This window comes from Nicrophorus vespilloides, unplaced genomic scaffold (assembly GCF_001412225.1).
Source record: "Nicrophorus vespilloides isolate i.1.1-1 unplaced genomic scaffold, Nicve_v1.0, whole genome shotgun sequence".
Lineage (NCBI taxonomy): Eukaryota > Metazoa > Arthropoda > Insecta > Coleoptera > Silphidae > Nicrophorus > Nicrophorus vespilloides.
Genome location: NW_017096512.1, coordinates 459770 through 483753, shown reverse-complemented (window position 1 = coordinate 483753; position 23984 = coordinate 459770). Strand labels below are relative to the sequence as shown.

General features: G+C 33.7%; 3 protein-coding genes across 5 annotated transcripts; 2 read left to right on the top strand and 1 right to left on the bottom strand.

Moving 5' to 3' along the window:
- The first annotated feature begins 577 nt into the window (after nt 1-577).
- Nucleotides 578-14955, top strand: LOC108557293 (myelin regulatory factor). Of its 3 annotated transcripts, none has more exons than XM_017913747.1 (15): nt 578-832; nt 10701-10893; nt 10955-11526; nt 11593-11858; nt 11917-12095; nt 12163-12364; nt 12432-12500; nt 12552-12739; nt 12804-13090; nt 13148-13286; nt 13346-13640; nt 13705-13924; nt 13977-14130; nt 14189-14402; nt 14566-14955. In XM_017913747.1, the coding sequence occupies exons 1-15, from the start codon at nt 790-792 to the stop codon at nt 14647-14649; spliced, it is 3105 nt and encodes a 1034-aa protein (XP_017769236.1). In that variant the 5' UTR covers nt 578-789; the 3' UTR covers nt 14650-14955. The 3 variants fall into 3 exon arrangements, with proteins under 3 accessions (XP_017769236.1, XP_017769235.1, XP_017769234.1); XM_017913746.1 differs by lacking the exon at nt 578-832 and adding an exon at nt 9385-9643 and having other exon boundaries at nt 12438-12500; XM_017913745.1 differs by lacking the exon at nt 578-832 and adding an exon at nt 9385-9643.
- A 1178-nt stretch (nt 14956-16133) lies between these two features.
- On the top strand, nt 16134-22005 carry LOC108557278. Its single transcript, XM_017913724.1, has 12 exons — nt 16134-16525; nt 16591-16690; nt 16784-17089; nt 17147-17331; nt 17401-17554; nt 17613-17818; nt 17882-18073; nt 18126-18265; nt 18321-21013; nt 21071-21355; nt 21417-21511; nt 21568-22005. Exons 1-12 carry the CDS (start codon nt 16497-16499, stop codon nt 21581-21583), a joined length of 4401 nt encoding a protein of 1466 aa, XP_017769213.1. The 5' UTR covers nt 16134-16496; the 3' UTR covers nt 21584-22005.
- Nucleotides 22006-22097: 92 nt separating this feature from the next.
- Nucleotides 22098-23320, bottom strand: LOC108557279 (ankyrin repeat domain-containing protein 16-like). The gene has a single exon (XM_017913725.1). It carries the CDS (start codon nt 23205-23207, stop codon nt 22233-22235), a length of 975 nt encoding a protein of 324 aa, XP_017769214.1. The 5' UTR covers nt 23208-23320; the 3' UTR covers nt 22098-22232.
- Between the last annotated feature and the right edge of the window lie 664 nt (nt 23321-23984).

Here is a 23984-nt window from a genome sequence, read left to right as displayed (position 1 = left end):
CTTTAACTGCTTCAATTAATTTATTTTAATATGTTACATCAACATGCTTGGTACAAGAATGTTGAAATGAAGTTGCGTAACATAAATTAATAACATCGATTCATATTTTCAAAATGTATTCATATTATAATATAAAATGCACTAAATAATTATGATAATTACATTATTATACGAGCCTTATCGTAATCACTTGTTTTCTTAGGTGTAAATTTAAAAAGGTTTGAGTCGTATGCAACCAAATCTTCATTACAATTAGAATAATATTTATAAACATTTAATAAAATTTAACACCAGATAAAATTTATTAAATAAATCCAATAAGTTTGTGTTTTATATATTTACTTTCTACTTATTAATTTAAAACATTTCTTTTACAACATTCAGATAGAATTTCAAATGAAAACATGTTATGTAAATAATACATATTATCATTATGAATCGAAATTGTAATTTACTTGATAAGCTTTAAAACTAATGTATTGCATTTAATTAATTATTTAAATTTGTTTAATATAAAGTCGGCTTATGGTATCCATCTTTGTTACTTAAGCGCTGCGACGCACGGAGCAAGAATGTTGCGTCGACAACCACCTGTCAGATAATCGGAAAGTTTGCGACTCAAAATGACAATCAGCTGAAAGTCTTGTGTAACTTTTTTTTTTCAAAATAAATTAAAAAAGGGAACCCCTCTTCGAGGGGGGCAAAAGCATTTATGTTTCCGCTGGTCCGTTTGCGTTTACTGTTTATATTTCGATATGTGTCACGTGCGTTGGTTATAATTTAAGGATCATGGACCAGTTCGCTGCAGATCTGTCCTTTCAAGCTGTACTCGGTAAGTAAATAAATGGTATTTGCCGTCAGTACAATATATGTCATTTGCCATTTGCTGTAAACTTCGTGTTTGGACGCTGTTATTGCTTATTGTTATTCCAATTGGATTCTGCACAAGCATCATTATTGTTTGTTTAATTATTTAAACTACCATATTCCATCTCCAATCCTACTTTTTTATATATATATTGTTGCTGTCCTATTTCGATGATTGCGTATCCTATTTTACTCTAAATACAATACGTAGAAAGGAAAATGAAATATAGTTAATCTCGGTTTTCAGAATTCGCTTATATTATTGTATATGCAAATAAACAAAATCAACTGTATCAGATTGTGCTTATGTTTTTTTATGCTTGTCAAATATGTTGTTACTTAGGTTTTAATTATTTAATGTATTTCATTAGGTTAGGTTTTATGTAATATATGTACTAATTAATAGATGTGTACATGATCTATATCCAGATGTAGTGTATATTAAAATGGCCTTTTCGAAGCCATCGTCCGCCCCATGCATTTATTCATTGTTGTATATAAATCGGCGTTTAATGCACATTTCGCAATTCAATAAAATATTGAGAAAATGTTATTAATTGGTTGGGAAAATCATCTTGGTTTAGCCTTGACGTTTCATCCAAGAAAACTTGATTCTTATTGTTTTATTACGATATAATTAATACGATTAATACTAATAATTAGGCGGAAAGACTTTGGTCGTTAGTCTTTTAGCCCAAATTATGGTTAATAAAAATAAGTAGTTGAGATTTGTACGCAACGAAAATAGTGAATCAATGAACTTCATTTTACTTTATTTAATTGTGTTTACATTACAAACATAATTGTATAGAATGGAACATCGCTTAACGAGTTTAATCCGTTCCAAAATTTCCGGATTTTTACTCGTATAGTGAAACAATTTTCTCCCTATGAACTAATGTAATATACGATAATGCGTTCTTACAATTTAATTTGCTCGTTAAGCGAGTTTAATCTGTTTCAAAATTTCCGAATTTTTACTCTTATAGTGAAACACAAATTTTAAAAATGATGTAGAAGACGCGTAATCCGGGACTTCTCTTCTCATCGTCACTCGTTATGCGAAACATTGCTCGTTAAGCGAGTCATTTTTCGTACAATTCATTTTGCTCGTTATTCGAGGTGTTCGTTCCACTGTATTATAGTTTTTATGAGTCGATTTTTGTAAATAAATGAAATTATTATAAAAAAAAACTTTAGATCAAATATTGAATCTCAATTTTAAGTTGATTTTTTACGTAAAGAAGGTGCGCGTCCTATGCTCATAACATAGGTAAATATCATATTACAAGGTACGCGACAACTGGGCGACTGACACTATAAGGCTTATATAGTATAAGCAAATATGTTTAAATTTTATTTGAAATTGTCAGTCGCCGAGTTGACCGTCGCCAAGTTGTCGCGTATCCCAAGTTACATGAATCTAAAACAGATGATGTATGATGTCATTTATATTATGTATTGTTTACGTCGTTGCTAAGGTAAAATATACGATTGTTATTAAACAATTAAAAGTAACTTTTTTTCTCATAGTAAAGAAAAGATTAAGTTTCTACGTCGTGATTTTTGCTTTTTACAAGTTTCAAAATAATTCATTTTAAAATTGTTAAATTTTAAACAAATGAAAAAAATAAATTGATTATATGCTTAAGAATTGTCAATATTGATATAACTAAGTTGAATTTTATGTGTATTTGAAAATTTGATTTATTTGAAAAACAAATGACGAATTAATTGAAGATTGATAAATTTGAACAAAAGATAATTAAATTGAATATATATTTAGTAAGTGACATAATTGAAATTGTTAAGTTGAATTTTGATTATTTTACTATTGAGGTGAAAATACAAATAAATGTCAAATTTAAACATATTGACAATTGATTTATTTGAAGAAACAAAAGACAAATTAATTTTGGAAAGTTAAATTTTAAACAAATGATAAATGTCAAATTTAAACAAATTGACATTTGATTTATTTGATAAACCAAAGACGAATAAAATGAAGTTTGTTAAATTTTAAACAAATTAAAAATAAATTGAATATTATTATTAATAAGTTTTTAATATTTAAATAATTAAGTTGAATATTGGACATTTACTAAAGGTGTGAAAATACAAATTGGCAATTGATTTATTTGAAAAAACGAAAGACGAATAAAATGAATATTGCTAAATTTTAAAGCAACGAATGAATTGAAATAATTAAGTTGGATTTTGGTTTTTTCTTTACAATCGAGTTGAAAATACAAATAAATGTCAAATTTGAACAAATTTACAATCAAAAGATGTATTAATTAGAAATTGTTAAATTTTAGCAAATTGAATATATGCTTAAGAAGTATTAATATAGAAATAATTAAGTTGAATCTTAGATATTTAATAAAAATAAATGTAAAATTTAAACAAATTGACATTTGATTTATTTGAAAAATAAAAGAGGAATACAATGAAGATTGTTAAATTTTAATCAAATGAAAAATAAATTGAAAATATCCTTAAGAAATGTCAATATTGAAATAATTATGTTGAAAATACAAATGAATATCAAATTTAAACAAATTTACAAAAGATAAATTAATTGGAAATTGTTAAATTTAAGCAAATAAATAATAAATTGAATTAAGTTGGATTTTGGATTTTTCTTTATTAACGAGTTGAAAATACAAATAATTGTCAAATTTAAACAAATTTACAATTGACTTATTTGGAAAACAAAAGACGAATTAATTTTATATTTTTAAGTTATAATAAATGCAAAACAATTTGAATATATTCTTAAGAATTATTAATTTTGAAATAATAAAGTTGAATTTTGGGTATTTATGAACATAAAAATAAACGTCAAATTTAAACAAATGAAAATAAATGTCAAATATATAAATGTCATTGAATATTGCTGTTTAATTTATAAGCGATGTATAAGATCGTATCTCGAAGGGATCGTTTAGTTTTTTTATATCAAAGTTTTAAATTGTCCGTGTAGAATGCGTGTCGAAACCAACAAACCGGAAAAAAGCTGCTATTAGAAGAATTAGCTCTGGCAGGTGTCACTCGATGAATCCGCGCTCACGCGTAACCACCCCTAAACTGCAATTTTAGTGCCCACCGTTCGAATAGCGGATGCTATGATAGCTATACGTAATCGATTCTATCGTTTCACAATTTACATTTTGAAATTATATGGCTGGACTTCAACTTCAACTTGGACGGCATCAAACCGGTTCCATTTTATCTCAAGGAGCTGCTGCACACATTATATACTAATTTATTGGCGATCTGCTCATTGAACGCCACTCGTTTCCGAGAAAAATCAAGTTGCGCTGGTGATGGTAAATCCGGGATAATAGAGAAACTGAGCCTAAGGTGTTCGTGTTCGAAGAAGTAACGATTGTATAAATCAATGGTAAAGTTATGAGTTTGCAGGTAGCTAGATTTCCTGGAGCATTTTGTTGTTTGTAAATGGTAACCATGGGACAACTTGGATATACATAAACAACAAAATGTACAGGTGGGCTTGCGGTATGTGTCCATTCGAGTGTAATGGATGCATTATGAGCAATTAGTCTCGGCCTGCCCCTAAATATAAATTGGTTTACGGCGGGAACAGGAAGACAGGTTCGAAGTGCCAACAACTGTTCGAACGTGCGCTATTCATCTCTCCACCCTCTCACAACAACGACAACCAAACCGACCACCTTTTTACTAAATTGCCGATGTGTCAGGAAGCGGAGAACAAAACCGAAACGGGAATGAACAATAATGAATTGGTGTTCGCATGTCATAAATTTGATAGTTAATATTTTCTAATGAAAAGCTTCAATTAAAAGCGAAGCGTAAAGTATCTATCAAAAGAAATCTCAATTAAAAATCGTTGCTCTTTTTATACAATGTATTATTCGTGTTATTTTCAACAAAGAGTTCAGTTACATTTAGGTATACAGATATATTTAATACAATCAATATATAATCGATTTACTAACTTTGTAGGTACATTTGCTTATATGAAATAATGTAAACTCATCATCAATCCTGTGGGAACAAAAACATTCCAAAATAACACATTTTTTGGTGCATATTTCAAGAGATTATATTGTTATATGTTTATTTAAAAAAAAAACAGAAATGCTTTGATAGTTAGCTCTTTTAGGGCCAATAAACATTTGTAAATAAATTATGAAATAAGTTTCAATAATTAAATTACTTTTATTTGAAAACATGATTTTCCTATGTTCTGGTTGTTCGAATTTCAAGTTGTATGAATCATGATCCTGTACAAACACATCGAAAGCTGAATTTCATAAAAAAAAAGGATAATGCTATCAATTCGGTGGGATTACAAAGGTGTTGTGTATTTTTATCTGCATTCAAACGATCAATTCAGATTGTGTTTCACTAAAACAATTCAAATCCTCACACATCTTTGGAAAGTGATGTTGCATCCCGCACCATAAGATTACCATTTATTTGGAAGTTTGCAAAATTCTTGGAATGGTAAAACTTTCAATAATTATGATGACCTGTAATCTCACTTGGTTCAATTATTTGCTGATAAGGACAAGCAGTTTTATGAACGTGGAATCATGAAGTTGCCAGAAACACGACGAAAGATGATCGGACAAAATGGAAAAAATATAATTGAATAACGTTCATTCTTTTTATACAAAAAAACGCTTTTATTTCACACTACTTGATTAATGAATTACGTAATTTGTATGTAATTACCTCTTCAAAATCACTTGACAACAAGACTAATTATTACAAATTGATCAATTGTTTAAATATCATTTAATTTCTTTCTTAATCCATCGTTAATATTACATTTTCGTGTATACCAACATAGAAATAAGAATTTTTACAATCTTTTAATATAAATTGAATATAAATTTGCTATTTGTTTCCTCTATTTTATTACTTGTATATTTTTGTTATGCAGTTGAGAAACTCTGGTCTCGATAAAATAAATAATTTGACAAAAGCTGAGGTGTGCGTTGTAATTTGTGTATAGAGTTGTTGATAGTAATAATTTATGACCAATTTCATAGCATATTTGGGCAGGTAGTTTTTCGAAAAGGACATCATTTTTTATGGTTGAGAAAGCGAAGGTAAAAACTCAAGATCTAAAGAAAACCGTTGTTAAATAAATTGTCAAACAGTTTTAATCTATTGAAAGTTTTTACTTGGTTTACTTCAAAACATATTTCGATTGAATATATATGAAATATATTAGTTGTATCATGTTTTTTTTAACTATTTGAATGAAATTAAAAAAAAAATCAGTTTAAAATCCTTTTTTGTAATAATAATCAACAACATTATTAAATTTGACGTACAAAATAAAACTATGAATAAATGACGTTGTTTCAAGTTATTTAAAGTTAAAATTAAATTGAAGGGGAACATAAATAACATTCGTAATCAATACTTCGATCGACTCACATATTCTAAAATGTATGTGAAATTAAGGGGTCGTTGTTTTGTTGTTTGTTTTTTTTTTCTTCTATCTTTTTATTCTAGTATTCAGCATATATATCAGCTTATATACTCGACGTAGGTAGAAGAGGAAAGTATAAATGTTGGATTTGCGTGAGTTTTGATTTATGTATAGTGATGACAAGCTTCGTTTGATCAATATTTGAACAAATCGGTGGAAACAAACTGGAAACTACCGAGCAACGCCACCTCATGAACTATTCGTGCCCAACGTTGTGATGCCAATTAAGTATGGTCTATGTATTAACCATAAATCGATTGTTCTGTTCGGTATATAAAAGAAAAGAAAAAAAAAGCAAATTGAATTAGTTTCATTCATGTTGTTGAATTTTTATGATGTTCATGCAAATACGAGAAACATGGGAATATGTTTGTTTCGTAGGTAATGCAGTATTAGATAACCTAATCGCGAACTCCATTTAGCTTTGTTTGCTCTGCGACGTAAGGCCCCACCAATCGGATTTTACAGATAGCGTTAGGCGTGTTATATTGGCCAATGGGCGGCGACACTCGAAACGCACCATTTTTTTTGTATGCTAAAGACATCAAAAAGCATCTTAACATTTCTTAATTATTTAAGAAAGGTTAATTAATTGTGATAAAAAAATATAAGCCTAGCAAGAAACAGTGTAATCTTTAATAATTTTTTTTTATAAAAATTCAATAGACATCATCAAATTATTCAACTTTTATTACAAAGAAAAAATAATAATTATGATGAAACTTTTTTCAATCATCATTGGAAAACAAAATGACGTTTAAGCTGTGAAAAATAGTGGACGCTGTTAAAGTTAATTTGATATATTTGATAAAAAAAAAGTATAGTTTTAATATTTTTCATCATAAATACTCGAAATTTACATTATTGACAATATAATGTAAAGCTAACTATATACTATAGTTTTTCTACCTAAATATAATCCAATATTGGATGAACGTTATATTTTTAACTAGTTGCGAATTGACATCTGTGATATTGATGCAAGATGACAGATGTCAGTTAAAATATATTATAAATAATTATAGTATGGTTAAAAGCGTTGTTATAAAAGTGATTAATTTGTAGCTAATGTTGTACAAAGTAAAGTAGAAAAATTGTAAATTTAATGTAAATTTTGTATTCTTTGTTTTCATTCTCATTCAATTTATAATATTTTTTACGAAAATTTAATCACAAAATAGTTTGAATTTAAATGTTCAAATACAAAGTTTGGCATCTCGGACTACTATACAAAATAAAGAAGAACTTTCCATATAATTATTTTAAAATAATAAAATCATACCTCGATAATAGAATGTTTCAGGTAAAAATAAAAGACGTATACATTGATTTATATCCAATAGAATCAGGGGTGCCGCAGGAAAGTGTTTTAGGATTACTGCTTTACCTTCTATAAACGGCAGATATTCCTGAAACTAACAATACTACGATTGCTTTCGCTGATGACACAGCAATCTTGGCTTCAGATGAGAATCCAGCAGTAGCATCCGAATATCTGCTGGAAAATTTTGATAAGCTACAAGAATGGCTTAAAAAATGGATAATAGCAGTTAACGAAATGAAATCCGTGCATATCACATTCACGCTAAAGAAAGACACCTGCCCAACTGTAAAACTTAATGGACAAGATCTGTCCAAAGTCAAATATCTAGGCATGCATCTAGAGTCTAGACAGATTCTAGACAGAAGACTCACCTGGAAAGATCACATTCAGGCTAAGAGGTAGCAATTAGAAATAAAGTTTAGAAAACTCTACTGGCTTCTAGGGAAAAGGTCGGAATTATCAGTGGAAAATAAATTACTTATATACAAAGTAATACTGAAACCAGTATGGACGTATTGTATCCAATTGTGGGGTGCAGCCAGTAAAACCAACATACAAATTATTCAAAGTTTCCAATCAAAATGCCTAAGAAATATTATTAGGGCTCCATGGTTTGTCAAGAATAAACAAATACACGAAGATCTTCATATAGATATGATTGAGTATACAATAGCAACATTTAGTAGTAGATATCAAGATAGACTGGAGTAACATACTAATGTTCTGGCTATTGGCTTATTCGACAACAGTGAAATCACAAACAGGCTGAAGCGTTGCAAACCATTAGATTTAGTAAATAGATTTAAGTAATTATTAATGTTCAAATCATCATAATGGTAACTATCCACCGGGAAAGATTATCCATTTAATGTCAACCGCGATCTTAAATTTACTCAATGTTTGACATTGATGAACAGATTGTGAATAAAATTATACGACATAAAAAAAATGTTCAAATTAAAGTTGATAATTACTTCGTCTTTCTGGAAAATGTGAAAATTAAAAGTAACACAGATGATAAGTTTTGACTTTAAGGATAAAAAGAAAAATACAAAACACTGATTGTTTAAAAATGTGCACATGGAAACAGAAAATGTAATTGTAATCAATACTACACAATTTCTACACAATTTACTCATTTTTTTTTCTAATAAAATTTATAGCCTTTGTGTCTTCAGATTATTGCACAATGTTTTACTAAATCGCGGTAATTTATTGAAATATCTAGTAGATTTTTTTTTCTGGAAAAACGATTGAAAGACTGTTTCTCTAAAGAATTATTCGATGACATTCATACATTTATCGTGCATTGTGTGGGCAATTTAAATGAAAATCCTCGGCTTTCTCTTGGATATTCCATTTTCTTCGCGTAGTATGAGCCAGACCAGACATACAGTCTATATAATCGCCGGGTCGGATACATAATGTACGGATCGCTTTACCAATAGTAAATGGTTTTGTTATGTGCATGCAAGAGTAACCATGGTAATTTGGGGTTGAAAGCGAGGTGGTGGTGGTGTATGGTCGCGGGTTGGCTGCCCCCCACACACTGCGACTTTCCTTCGTTTACTCAATACGCGAGTTAGAACACAATAATCAAGCTTATAAAGGTTCTATTTGATGCGAAAGATGGACACATGTTGGTAACAGGAGCGGAGGAGTGCGTTAATTATGTTCAAAGTTCAATTTGTCTCCAAGTGCGTGCATGCTAAGTAGTGCAAGTATAGATAGATAGTGTGTACAACAAAACTATGCGTGAAGTTTGAATGAAACGGAGGACACTTCTTTTGTTTTGTTTTTTGTAATATCGATGCCATCTCGATGATGATCATGATGATAAACACGTTGACGATCATCACAATCGAATGCTGACTATGCGTCCGTGTCCATTTCTTTGATAATTATGGAATACAATTGGACCCAGAACATGGACGAACGGCCAAACAGAAGTAACAGAGGTAGTACGATCATTTTGGACTTTAATATATTCTTGATTTCTGGACACTTTCTTAATATGGATTTGGCATCAATTGTGCGAAAAATGTTGCTTTTCATCAAATAGAAATGTTTGCTACGAGTGAAGGAACACCGTTCAATTTTCTTACTTTTTTGTTGTTGTAAATATGAACACGCGAAGAGTATTTAACGGTACGATAGGCTTTGATACGGTGGAGATTAGCTACTTTTACTTGCTCGTCGATTTTCTTTTCGTCTGCTCCCAACCAAAGTATTATTAATAAAACAACAATAATAAATAAATAAATAAGCGCTTTCTATTCGTATGATGTATCCATCCATTAATTCGGACAGGATACGGTGGACAATAGAGTCTCATGAATAACGACAAAAAATCTACGCTAAACGAATCCCTTCTGCCTAATGAATTACTTCCTTCCAAGTTTGTGGGTTGCTGGTAACAACAGGCCACCGTGGTGCTTTCCTTCGATCGTTATTCGTACACACACACACAGCTTTGATTTGTTTTGTCAATAAAAACTTTGTTATTTACTTTGTTGCCATGGATATGGTTAAATACCTAAATCTGCGGTTGCTAGTACATAGACGTATCTCACCCCCATTTTCACCCAATTCGCTGTCACTGTTTACAATTTTAGATTCATTCTTACTAACTTACCCCACTTATTATATCAATATTGAATACTGAATAATATTAAGTGAATCACATTTAAAAGAACGACTGACTTAAATTATCAAATTATTAAATGAATGATTGAAAATATATGTACACGTCGTACGTTGTAACAGCATACAGAAATGTAAATAACTTAATTTGAGAAAATTATAAGGAAATTGGTAATGAAACAATGTTTGTGGATTCAGATTCCAAAGTAAACAGTTTCATTGAAATTTTGCTAAGACGTAGTGTCAAGTATTCAAGATATACTTAAATATATTTGAACTTGAAGAAGTAATACTTTGATGGAAGCTTATAGTAAAGATTTTGGAGAATATCAACTTCAGAAATATGTGAAATTTTTTTCTTGTTTGGTATAGGACGCGGCGGTGATTTTGTCGGTGGTATAGACAACGAAGCGCTGGACTTTTCGCAGCTCGAAGCTTTCATCAACAGTGAAGGATCTCAGAGCAATGGCAACTACTTCGGAGATTCCCTGGGCGCAACCGGAAGCCAGCAGAACGCGTCCGGAAAACTGCTCAACGTCATCGTACAGAACAAGAGGATGGCCGGGTAAGCAGCAAAACGATCGTATGCAGATTTATGATGCATTAACGTGTGTGCTTCCGCGCAGCCATTCATTACCGGAATCTCCTCCCGATAGCAGTTCAGAGCATCCCTACAGCCCTCCGGACAATTGCGATGCGGCACTCTCCGCCGCCCCCGACGCCATCTACACCACCTTGGGTCAACCGATCTACAAGCAGAACATGCTCAATCCCATCATGAACGATGGTATTATACTTGGATCCCATATCGTGGTAGCCGAGCCCACCGGTCCTGGAGACCAGCAGCTCATGGAGACCGGCAATTTGATACATCAGGATGCGACGCGGATTCTCCTCAACTCCGACGATATGCTGACGGACGATCAAAACAGGAGTATGATGACCGCCAACAACGCTGCCGACGCTTACGATCGTCGCAATTCGGAGATTCTGTTGGTGAAGAACCAACAGACCGATGCAAATCTGATGCATTTAGGTTTCACCTCCAATTCCCTGGATATTCAGATTCCCCAACGTTTGGACAACTTGTGCGATAATAATGGTTTGGATAACATTCAGCAGGTCGTGTACACCAACTTGCAGAATGTCCCTAAAAAGCGAAAGCTCTCGCAAGATTTGACTGTCAAAAGCGAACCAGGTTAATATAATCATCGATGTTATAATAATAATATTTATTTTATTTTGTTGGAAAACATTTGTTTAGAGCATTGCACAACGAGTCAACTAAGCCCGTCAGCCAATATTAGCCCTTCTTTAGATGAAGACTACCCAGCATCTGAAACTTGCTTGTCCGACTCCCAATACCAATGTATCAGGTTTCAAGCATTCCAGCAGACAGCATGGCACGCCCTGTGCGATCAGAATTTAACGGAACTTCCGTCACCTCATTACAGGGTTGACGCAGACAAGGGTTTCAACTTCTCAAACGCCGACGACGCTTTCGTCTGCCAGAAGAAAAACCATTTCCAAGTAATACCCAAACATCAAGCAAACTTCAAATTTATCTTATACGATTTGATTTGTTCAGATAACATGCCACGTCCAATTGCTCGGAGACGCTCAATTCGTGAAGACATCCGACGGTTTCCAGAAAGTGTCCAGCTTTCATCTGCATTTTTACGGGGTGAAACATGATTGTCCGACCCAGACGATACGCGTGGAGCAGAGCCAGAGCGATAGAAGCAAAAAACCATTCCATCCAGTACTGTATGTCACATCTAACAAAGTCTCATCCTATTGAAGCTCACTTTAATAAATCTCTTGTGATTTCCAGAGTCGAGCTTATTAATTCGCAAGTGACGAAGGTGACGGTCGGTCGGCTGCACTTCAGCGAAACCACTTCGAACAACATGCGAAAGAAAGGAAAACCGAATCCGGAGCAGAGGTACTTCCAATTGGTCGTCGGTCTGCACGCGCACACAGCCCATGGCAATTTCCCAATCATCAGTCACGCAAGCCAGAAGATCATCGTGCGAGTAAGTCTAGAGCGTACATTAGCGTTAAATACTTTGCATCATGTTCATCTATGTTTGAACATTTTTGGTTCAGGCTTCGAATCCCGGACAATTCGAGAGCGACGTCGAACTCTGCTGGCAGAAGGGACAGACACAGGTTTGCCTACGCAAATTTTACCTTTGTTACAAATTATAGCAGTGTGTTTAGGATTCGATCTTCCACGCGGGGAAAGTCGGCGTGAACACGGATAGACCGGACGAATCGTTGGTGGTTCATGGTAACATCAAGATCACCGGACATATAGTGCAACCGAGCGATGTCCGCGCCAAAAAGAATATAGTCGAGTGCAATACGGCCGAGCAGCTGAGCAACGTTCAAAAGATGCGAGTGGTCAAGTGCGTTCAATTTTGTTAATTTTAAATGATTTAGGAAGATTAACAAAATGTCTTCTTACATTAGGTACGAGTACGATCCTGGATTTGCTAAGCAACTGAACAGGACTGGCGGATACTGCGACACGGGTGTTATAGCCCAGGAGATCGCAAAAATCTTACCTGAGGCCGTAAGTCCCGCAGGTAACTTAATCCTAGGAGACGGGACGGCTATAGATGATTTCTTGGTGGTCAACAAAGAAAGGATCTTCATGGAAAACATCGGTGCGGTCAAGGAGCTTTGCAAAGTCACGGATAACCTGGAGACCCGCATAGATCAACTCGAACGCATCAACAAACGCCTGAACAAATTCGGTTAGTCCGCGAATCAAAATTAATAATTTTTATAATAATAACCGTAAATTCGTTTAGGCAACAACATTAAATACAATTCGTACAATAAAAGCTCCAAGATGCACAACTGCAACATTCCAGACTCCGAGTCCATATTTTGTTCCAACAAATTCATACAAGTGGTCATCGTTGTACTTGTTTTGATCATGGCGTTCTGGTGAGTTATTCAAACACAATAATAATTCGCTCACTTATTGAGCTTACTTCTGATTACAGTTTGGCGACGATCACCGTGCTCTATCTCTTGCAAGCATCGCGACACAATCAATTGACCCAGGCCAGTTTGCAAGCCGTCCGACACGCGGTGACCACGCACAGTCCAAGTAAAATGAAACCAAGCACTTTGCAGACGTTCCAGCAGGTGCATACCACCCCCATGTATAAAGAGAACATCCACATAAGTGGATTAACTAAGCATCCGATGAACGGTCTCAGATCCAAGCAAGTCATAGGGAGACCGCCGGCCTGCAACAGCGTTGAAGACGAAATCGATCATCCGAACTTATGTCAGGTATATTAACGATACCTATTAAAACTATTAACACATCTTAATATTTTGCATTGAATAATGGCAGATTTACTGTTGCGTTCCTCCGAAACTGGACACCAACATCGTGGAAGCTTTGTACGGTGTGCAAAACGCGAGAAAAAACAAATCGGAGACGTTGTTGAATCTAGAAGAGAAAAACAGGCAAATCGGAAAATCTTTACATACAAATAATATAGACAAGCATCTGCAAAGACGCGACGCCGACTACTGGCACGACAAAGATAACAATTACGACACAGTCGGCGGTAACTAATCTCAGGTACTCAATTCGCAAACGACTTCACAAATAACTTTCAGATGAATTACACTTCACGATCATTATCCAAGGGAAATCCTTCAACACGACATTAACAGACGATTATCTGGACTCGCACAGTTCTAATGGAAATTATACCTACTACATCCAGATCTCGAAGTACATGCCGGATGAATACATCAACATCATATTTCAGTAAGAGTTTTAACTGGAGTCAAAGAATTAACTTTAAACTGTTTACAATTAATTGTAGATCTTCTCAAGCTCATTTGAAAGATATCGAGCATTGCAACAGTCACAAACAGACAGAGTGTCCAATGCAGTTCGAGGAGAAGAACTCGATGAGAAAAGTGAACGAAAATGTGCCCAGCCAGCAAATCAATTCGCAGAGCGTCAGCTTCGAGGTCGATTTGCATACACTGCATTCGAAACTCACCACTTATCGTGCATCACTAAAACAGAATCAGGTTTGTCTGAAATCTTACATTTTTTAGCTTTACAGATTTATTTAAATTGAATTTTCATTACATAAGATAGTTCTTTTAAAATATTGATAGGTAGGATTAGACTAAAAAATATCATTTAAGTTATCTAAGGAACAATTTAGATATGTGTATTGTGAATTTACAGAACAAATGCAAATTATCGACTACGAAAGTCGGCATCGAATTCACCGAATACAACTTCTTCTTCATCCGATACTGCGATGACTGACATTGGGAGTGCAACTCGACATCACGATACTACTCATCACGTTGCGGTGATTGGAATTGATAGAATAATTTCCCCCTTTCTCTACATACGAAAGAAACGTTTTCTTTCTTGTACAAAAATCATGACAAGTTTTATATTTTTTTTTTCTCTTTGACAACAAAAAAAAAACATGATGCAAAGTAAATAGGTAGTGATAATGCCCCCCCCACACACACAAACATGATACACGTACACACACAAATGATGTGCAATACGATGCAATTGATGTTCGATCTCAAGATCTAAACTGTATAATAATGGTAAAGAAAAAGTCGCCAATTGTATAATGATGATTCGACGCGAATCGGATGTACTTAAGATGTTGAAGTATAAATATAAATATAGTGTAATATCTTATAATATGTTATGGTGTAATAATATGAAAAATGATTATGAGAATATATATTTGTCCGTCCTATTTATTTCTTATCACAAGTCGAGATGTGGTATAGATTTGTATAAAATAAGATGTTCTGGTATGTACTATATAATAGATAAATATATATATATACATATAAATATAGTTTTGATTCATGAACAATATTAGATTTTAGCAGATTGTATTATTATTATAATTATATTGATTGATATTATAGAAATATGAACAAATTCCATTATGCAATTAGTGAATTTTAATTAACTGAACCATTATTTATTTTGTTTTTGCGTTATTTTATTTTCGTCTTGTGATTTGTGAGTTTATAAATATTAATATATATACAATATTGAAACAATTCTTTCATTTATTGCTTCTTCACTGACATTCTAATTAAACTTATAATCCCAAAATATAATTTTGATCAAATTTAAAACTGTTTTTACTAAGCTAAAATTATTCTGAATTCGAAACTCGGTAAACGAAAATTCTATCTAAAGATAAACAAATCGATAAATTCAATTCTAGGTGTCGTTTGATGATACTGTTAATAGAAATACTAAGGCAGATTCACATGCATTGTTATATAAACAATGTAAAAATAGAAACATGTTTATTTAAACAAATTTTTACTGCTAAATACTTGATTACAATTGACTACATTTATTTTTTTTTTTCCTTCCAATTATAAACAGATTAAATTTCAATTATTAGTATGTAATTTAAGAAGCTTTGGCGGTTTAAATAAAGCAAATGAAAACAATAACAAACATGTTACGTGACTTAAGTCTTGTATGCTTGTAATTACATGAAAATTGCTCATCAGTTCTTGATACATATATAACATGTTTGCAAATGGTAATACCTAGCTGTTAGACGGGTTGCAACTTCTGAAAAGATTACATTTAAATAGTTATAACAATAACTCCAAACGTATGTATCTAATATTAAATTTAATATATATTTATTTTTCTAATATTAAAGATTTTTAAGGGTTGATTATTCGATTAATTTTCAATATACTGAAGTTAGTGCCGGGTGGTAAATAAAAAAATAGATCGCAAAACAAAATGGTTGAAACTAAGTCTTTCTGATGGTTGCGGAGTTAGGATTGGCGAAGTTTTGTTCTGTGCGGTGCGATGTTTCGAGATGTGAGCTAAACTAAGCAACATTAAATAGTGTACGACAGTGCAGGAAGGTAGTAACGTTATCTTGGAGCGTCATAGGGAATAACATCGATGTGTTGTAATTCAATTTCGAGAAATATCCTTAATGAAAACAGTTACGTGCATTGTATGTCAACAATAATGGCTGTGTCTACTTGAACGAAATCCACAAAACTTTATCAATCAATCATAATTTGAAGCTGCAATCACCGAAATAACTGGGAAGCACTTGTTTTTCAACCGAATTCAGTCAAATCGCTGTAATCATGGCAGAGCCCAATTCGTCCAAACCCAGGCAAGTTTGTGTTATTATATTATACATTTTTTTTGGTAATAACAAAGTGATATTTGGTGTTCCAGGATAATGGTTTTTCGGCCAACCTGGGAAGAGTTCAAAGATTTTTCCAAATACATTCAACACATGGAATCTCACGGTGCACACAAAGCAGGTCTAGCCAAGGTAATTTGATTAATACAAGATTTAATTAATAGTGTTGTCATGGCAATGAATTATAAGGATCATTAATTACTGTAATATTTTTGACCATTTCAGGTGATTCCACCACAGGAATGGGTTCCCAGGAAGTCTGGATACAATTTGGATGATCTGAATCTGACAATACCAGCACCTATTTGCCAAGTAGTCACAGGGAAACAGGGTCTATATCAACAGATAAATATACAAAAGAAATCAATGACAGTTCAACAATACAGGGATTTGGCTAATTCAGATAGATACAATACTCCCAGGCATTTTGACTATGAGGATCTAGAAAGAAAATACTGGAAGAACATCACCTATGTTGCACCCATCTATGGAGCGGATGTTTCTGGTAGTCTTACAGATCCTGACGTTGATGTAAGATTTTTGAAAGTCTTGTCTGAATGAAATAAGAAATTATCTAATTCTTTGTAGGAATGGAACATAAATCGATTGGGAACAATTTTGGATCTAGTCAATGAAGATTACGGTATTTCAATTGAAGGTGTAAATACAGCATATTTATATTTTGGTATGTGGAAGACAACATTTGCATGGCACACTGAAGACATGGATCTATATTCTATAAATTATTTGCATTTTGGTGCACCAAAAACTTGGTAAGATTTTAATATAATTAACAAATCCTAACAAATTTAATCTATTTTTTTTTTCATCTAAATCTTTAGGTATTCTATACCACCAGAACATGGAAGAAGGCTTGAACGTTTGGCCAATGGTTTCTTTCCATCAAGTTATCAATCTTGCCAGGCCTTCCTTAGGCACAAAATGACCCTTATATCACCACAAGTATTAAAACAATATTCAATTCCTTATAATAAGGTAAGTTATTTTTATTTAATGACTATAAATTGCATTTATAAATCTCCGACTACTGTAGATTACTCAAGAAGAAGGCGAAATTATGATAACATTTCCGTATGGTTATCATGCCGGTTTTAACCATGGTTTCAACTGCGCTGAATCAACAAATTTTGCCGCTCCTCGTTGGGTTGAATACGGCAAACGGGCAACACAGTGTACATGCAGTAAAGATATGGTGAAAATATCTATGGATACGTTTGTTAAAAGATTTCAACCAGAAAAGTAATTGTAACATATAGAGTATTTTTCATATCTATTAATTACCTTTTTTTATATTATGATTAGGTACGAGAAATGGTTGCAAGGTTGTGATATTGGACCACATCCGGAGGAACCAAACAGACAAGTTGCAGCGCCCCATCCAATGCCTCAAGACATTTTATGCAACAAAAATAATCCCGAATTACCGAGCAGTTTCACATTACCAAAACGCAGCATGGCAGGACGAAAGAGCAAATCTTCGTTTACAGAACAGCAGTATGTCTTTATTTGTCTTATTTAACCAATGTCCTAACTAATTTATTTGCAGAGATTTCTCAATGACTGATTTTCCTAGAGATTTACAAATGCAATTAATAGAGGAAGATATGGCTAGTGCTGAAGACATAGTTCCTGATGAACAGCAAATGGAAGTGTTGGAAGATATTTGGTTAAAAGCTGGGGAAATTGGTAAGAATTATGAACTAATCAGATGGATTGAAATATAATATGTGTCAATTTAAAGATGTTGAAGATGCTACCATGTTAGACGAAGGATACAAAGTTGGAGGACACAGAAAGAAACGGCGCAGCAAAGATAATAAAACACCAAGAAAACGCACTCCGAAGAAGAAAACGAAGCCAGTGATTCCCGGAATTCCATTTTCCACAAATTCGGCTTTGGACGAAATCACCGCTAGTGGATTATTTGCACCGTGCTCCTCGAATCAAACAAAAAAAGTGTGCGGTCCAATTGTGGCTCCAATTTCTGGAGTAAGGGGTGTGATTTCAGTGAATTCTTCAGTAAAACAAGAACCATCGAATAGTGTCGACGAAGATATCTCAAATTCATTTGATCGAATAATACGTGAAGCTACCATCGAACATGAAAGGACCCTTCAAGTGTCTGAGAGGGAAAGGATGCTTAATGCTAAAGTCAAGATCTTTAAAGCTGAGCCAGAAAAGGTGAAAATTGAGACGTTTTCTGATGTTTCTGCGGATTTCATATCAAAAATGGGCGTCGAAGTAAAACACGAAGCAGCTATAAAAAAGAAGCCGCGGAAGAGTACACATCCGAAGAATATAAAGGATATGACTGTCAGGAGTTTAGATTGTGGAAATTTTATAAAGACTGTGGAAAGGATGCCCACTTTAAAAGTACAAACTGTGACTGAGCCATTTATAGAACATGAAAGCATGCCTACTTTGGACCCGCAGAGAGCAAACACTGAACGTCTTCTGCGAGCCATCAGTAGTGGTCAATATACTATTGTACCTTCACATGGCGACGCTCAAATACGTATTAAAAGAGAAGATGCAGCTCAGACAATAACGACACCAGCCGTTAATACGAATGTTGTGCAATTGGTAAAAGCTCCACAATCGAACCAGTTGCCATCAGACAATGAAATGATTATTTCTAAGTATTTGAACAACCCACAGAAAAATAATTTGCATATTGTTCAGACAAGTCCAGCCATGGTTAATCAGATTAAGCAAAAAATAACTGAACAAATTAAAACCAATGCCATTCATTTGCACCAAACTGTGCGTCCACAAGTAACTCAACTGTTGAATCAACAAGCTCCCGAGAATCGTATAATAATTGGTGGTACAGAAAAGGCAGTTTACATGGTCGACAATAAAACCCTGATGTATAATTTACCAAAAGCCAACCAGGTAGTATTACCCTCAACTCAACAATCATCTACAAGTGAAACGAATCCAGTGAACTATAATAAATACTATACCATCAATTCTGTGCCAGCTGCAACGCCGATAACGGAAGCACAGGACCGTTTTTACCCGATGACCTACAAGCCCATAAGCTTAGAAAAAGATGCGGAAATGTCCCCGGTGGCTGACTGGAAGCAAGATTTGAAGAAGCAACCCTGCGGCCAAAAGATCAACATAGGCGAGATTACAGTTACGAAACTGGACAAAGCACAGACGTCCAATGAAACAACACGTAAACCAAATGTAACCAGACAACCCGCAGATAAAAAGCATATATTAGTTGTGAATAACAATGATATTAAACCAAAGATAACAAAGTTTAACACTGAGAGAACTCTTCAGAAAATAAACGAAGATATGAAGTATGCAGGTATTAAGCAAAAAGGTGCAATTAATGGTATGGATCAAGAAAATTTGTTGAAAGTCAAAACACCAGTTCAGATCAATGCTGGACAGGAATTAAAAATGGCGAATGAGTGCAATTACAATTCTTTTCTGATTAAGCAAAACAAGACTGATAGTGAAACTAAGTTCAATCTACTTACAGTTAGTAATCTGAAATTGGATAAGGAAAATAATTTAGAAACTGACTTAAATGAGATACATCACAAGGGCAAAGGGTGTTTGCTTGAATGCAATGAAGACACAGATAAAGATAATATTGAAGCAAATTGTGAAAGTAAAATGGAAGGAGCAACAATTCGTTCAGGTATCAAGAGATATAGCTCTGGTAAACCAGTAATGGACGAAGACAATATTAATCATGATGAAGCTGATGAGAAAGTAAAAATGGAATATAGCGATGTCGCCTGCGACAATGATGATTCGTTTGTGACTTCAAAAACTTCTCAGTCAATAAATGAATCATTTTCGTCTGAGACAAATTCTTCTTTAGAAAACAAATCTTTCAATAACTCAATGGACACTAGCAAAACTAGCAATTCAATTGTTAAAACGATACAATTGAATTTGGCTGTATTCGAGGTACTAAACCGTGAGATTATGGATGACAATTCAGAGTTGAGCTCATCCGAGGATAGTGTTGATGAAGATTTTCTTCACAATGATAACCAGTATCTCTTCAAAGGCAGCGCCAGTGATTTGAATAATTACACAAATATGGAAGGCATCACTTGTAAATTACTCAACTTCTTAAAATCGGTTCCGGGTGAAAAGATCGATCGGAACGCTATTAAGCAGTATCTGGAAGGAACGGGACTAATCTTATTTAAGAACGACAAGGGGTTGTGGGATGTTCGAAGTGATGAACTATATCTTTCCGACAGTTGTGAATTGAATTCAGCGAAGCGCCAGAAAGTAAATAAAATAAACGGTTTACTGAAGAAAGTCAAGACATTGACTCCATACAAAGCGATCGTGCGTCTTTCGGATTGTATGCTGAATGTTGCGAAACAAGATAAAAGCAGACTGTTAGCCCAATTACAGAGTCAATCAGATGAGGATGACGAGGACGACAATAAGGTAATAATAGTAATTGATAAAATTTTCTAAAAGTAATAAATTTAAATAATTTTTCAGTTATTAAGCGAGTTTGAAAAGAAGCGAGTGCTGGAGGAGGTTTGGGCTCGTAGGAACGATGGAGCATTTTATAGAGCTGTGATATTGGAGAAATATAAGGAATGCCGGTGTGTGGTGTTTATAGAATCTGCCGGAAGTATAATCATAGATGTGGCGGTAAGTGACATCCGCTCAATAAATGACAGCGAAAAGGCAGTCATGACGGGCGATCGAATAATATTGACACGGAACAACGAACAACAGGAAGGCGTGTTGTTGAAGAAAACTAAACATTATTTGTATAAAGTATGCACACAACATTAGTTACCACAATATTCACATTTGCTAATCAAATATGTAATTCTAGGTGAAGTATCAAGACGGACAAATAGCCGTAGTAAAGAGGAGTTGTGTATTTACGAAGGATTCATCGTTCGCTAAGAAAATAGCTAGTAAAATTAGGTAAGATTTTACTAACATCGAAATATTGATTATAAAACATTATTTTTTTTTTCCAGAGATAAACCCACTTAAGTAACTGGATATCGTTTATTGTTTTACATAAATTATTTATTTCATTTAGCGTTTAAGACTGATCAGAGTGTTATAATTTAATGACTTTTTAACTTTATTCCGTTCATTTTTTTTTTAATTTATATGATTCGTTGATTCTATTGGAATCCTATTGTTTCTAAAAAAAAAACACATCTTTTATTATTAATAATATTTTGCAAATTGTGATGATTAAATTTAGTATCTATGTAGAGAATATGTTCGAAGTACAAATTATCGCAATACTAAATACTAAACGACGTCTCGTTATCACCGTCATTAGTGGCGAATCGTTAGTTTCAGTCTTCGCAAAATTTGTACTCTTTCTATCATTTCTGTTGAACATTTTCGTTGTACAATCATTTTATGTATATATACAGGAAAATAATAGATTATTTGACGTGTCCCCCAGTTATTTATTCGCTAGACACTGCACAATATCATTTACCGTATTGTATAAGGTATAATGTGTTTGGATGAAACAACACAGTATGTAAGTTAGGTTTCTCAAAGCGCATTTAGCATACACTGAAAATCGATGTTAATGATAAACAAACAACAACAACAACAAAAAAAGATTTACAAGATATTTGTATATATGTGAATAATGTATTAATTATAAATAATATAATTATGAACTATGGAAATATTCTTCAGCTTTTCTTCCGTGACAATCCGTTGTGGCTCTTTCTGCGCCCATGTCCAGGAGAACCCGGTAAGCAGCCATCAGGTTCTTTCTGGCGGCGCAATGAAGAGCAGTGTAGCCTTCCGAACTGCGCGAATCTACGTTCACTCCAAGTTCAAGTATGGTTCTAATGAAATCCAAATCTCCTTTGCTCGCTGCTAGATGGAGAGCATTGAAACCAACTGAATTCTTTGCTCCGATTTCGCCGTCGCTTTCTAAAATGTTCTTGAATACTTGATAATTACCACCGAGAACGCTCTCGTGCAGAGGGGTATTGCCGCAATTATCCGTCGCGTTCACCTGCGACGAATCCTCCTTTAGTAAATATTGCAAGACCTCTTGGTTATTATGCAATGCGGACACATGAGCGCCACTTCTGCCGTTTTTCGTCCTCAGCGTTAAATTTAAACCTCGCGAATGGAGATATTTCAGGTTGTTCAGAGAACCTTCGCGCGCTAATAAATGAAGACACGTCCATCCATCTTTATTGGCATAGTTAACGGCAGCGCCATTCTCTGATAATGCTTTAATCAGGTCCAGGTTTGGCTTCTTCGTGCATGCCAACATCAATGGCGTCCAATCCGCCTTCTTCAGCGAGTTAACATTTGCTCCGTGTTCTATCAATATCGTTGCCGCTTCCAGTTGCCCGAACTGAGCTGCTTCATGCAGAGCCGTCTTATTGTCATCGTTAGTTGCATCCACTGCAGATGAATTAAACCTAATCAAGAGACGTTTAATTACCTCTGCATGTCCGTACCTAGAAGCTACATGTAATGCAGTATCTCCTGTATTCTTGTATTGCAGATCCTTCCATTCCACTTTATCTAAATCCAGGAGATTATCCCAGATTCCTGTGTGGCAACTCTTCAATACTTTCTTCGGCTGATCCGCCAGTTTTAAGCTTTCCACGGGATCCAACATAACCTAATATAATTACTTCTACAGAATTTTGTTATGTGGGATGCGGCAGACGATTATGGAAATCGATTTTCAAGGGCACAACTCTCTTGGAGCAATTCTTAGTTTAGCATCATAAGATTTAATATATTTATAATTATAAAATCGAGCCCTGACCATAATAAAAAACATGTTATATACAATATTTTAAAGTATTTAAATGATACTCATCACTCTGTTAATACAAATATTTGTATTATGAACAGTAATATTCATACAGAAATAATAAATATATAAAATATTCTATTTCTGAGATCTTGCAGCAAATTAAAATAAATCCGTATAAATACTAATCATTATTACAATAATTTAAACAAAACAGTTGGAAATTATTTATAAATATTAATTGGGCTTCTTTTGAAAATATAACATGTAAATAATGATAGTTGATGATAGAATGACATTATGTAGACATTATAACTGTTATTTATGTGAAATATGTTTTGCTCAGACTTTTATTGTTAATTGAATATACACATAAAATGAAAATTATTTATATTTTCCGGGAAGAACAGTCGCTTTCTAAATTTTCCGCCAGCGTTACGACTTCTAAATGAAGTTTCTAATAGTTGTTTCAATAAAAGGATTGTTAATAATGGCAAACATGTTTTCCTTTAATTGTTTGGTAATTAGCATTAATAACAATCGACATGGTGTTCGTTTGAGCGCATGCGCTATTTACATTATGCTAATAAATAAAAACAAACATATGTTTGTAATAGGATATAAACAATGAATTAT

Coding starts and splice junctions, on each gene's coding strand:
- LOC108557293 (XM_017913745.1), top strand. CDS start 9,589: ATGGAATACAATTGGACCCAGAACATGGACGAACGGCCAAACAGAAGT. Junction 10,894..10,954: donor CAGAACAAGAGGATGGCCGG/GTAAGCAGCAAA, acceptor GCTTCCGCGCAG/CCATTCATTACCGGAATCTC. Junction 14,403..14,565: donor CATCACTAAAACAGAATCAG/GTTTGTCTGAAA, acceptor GTGAATTTACAG/AACAAATGCAAATTATCGAC.
- LOC108557278 (XM_017913724.1), top strand. CDS start 16,497: ATGGCAGAGCCCAATTCGTCCAAACCCAG. Junction 18,074..18,125: donor TCTTCGTTTACAGAACAGCA/GTATGTCTTTAT, acceptor ATTTATTTGCAG/AGATTTCTCAATGACTGATT. Junction 21,356..21,416: donor CTAAACATTATTTGTATAAA/GTATGCACACAA, acceptor ATGTAATTCTAG/GTGAAGTATCAAGACGGACA.
- LOC108557279 (XM_017913725.1), bottom strand. CDS start 23,207: ATGTTGGATCCCGTGGAAAGCTTAAAACTGGCGGATCAGCCGAAGAAA.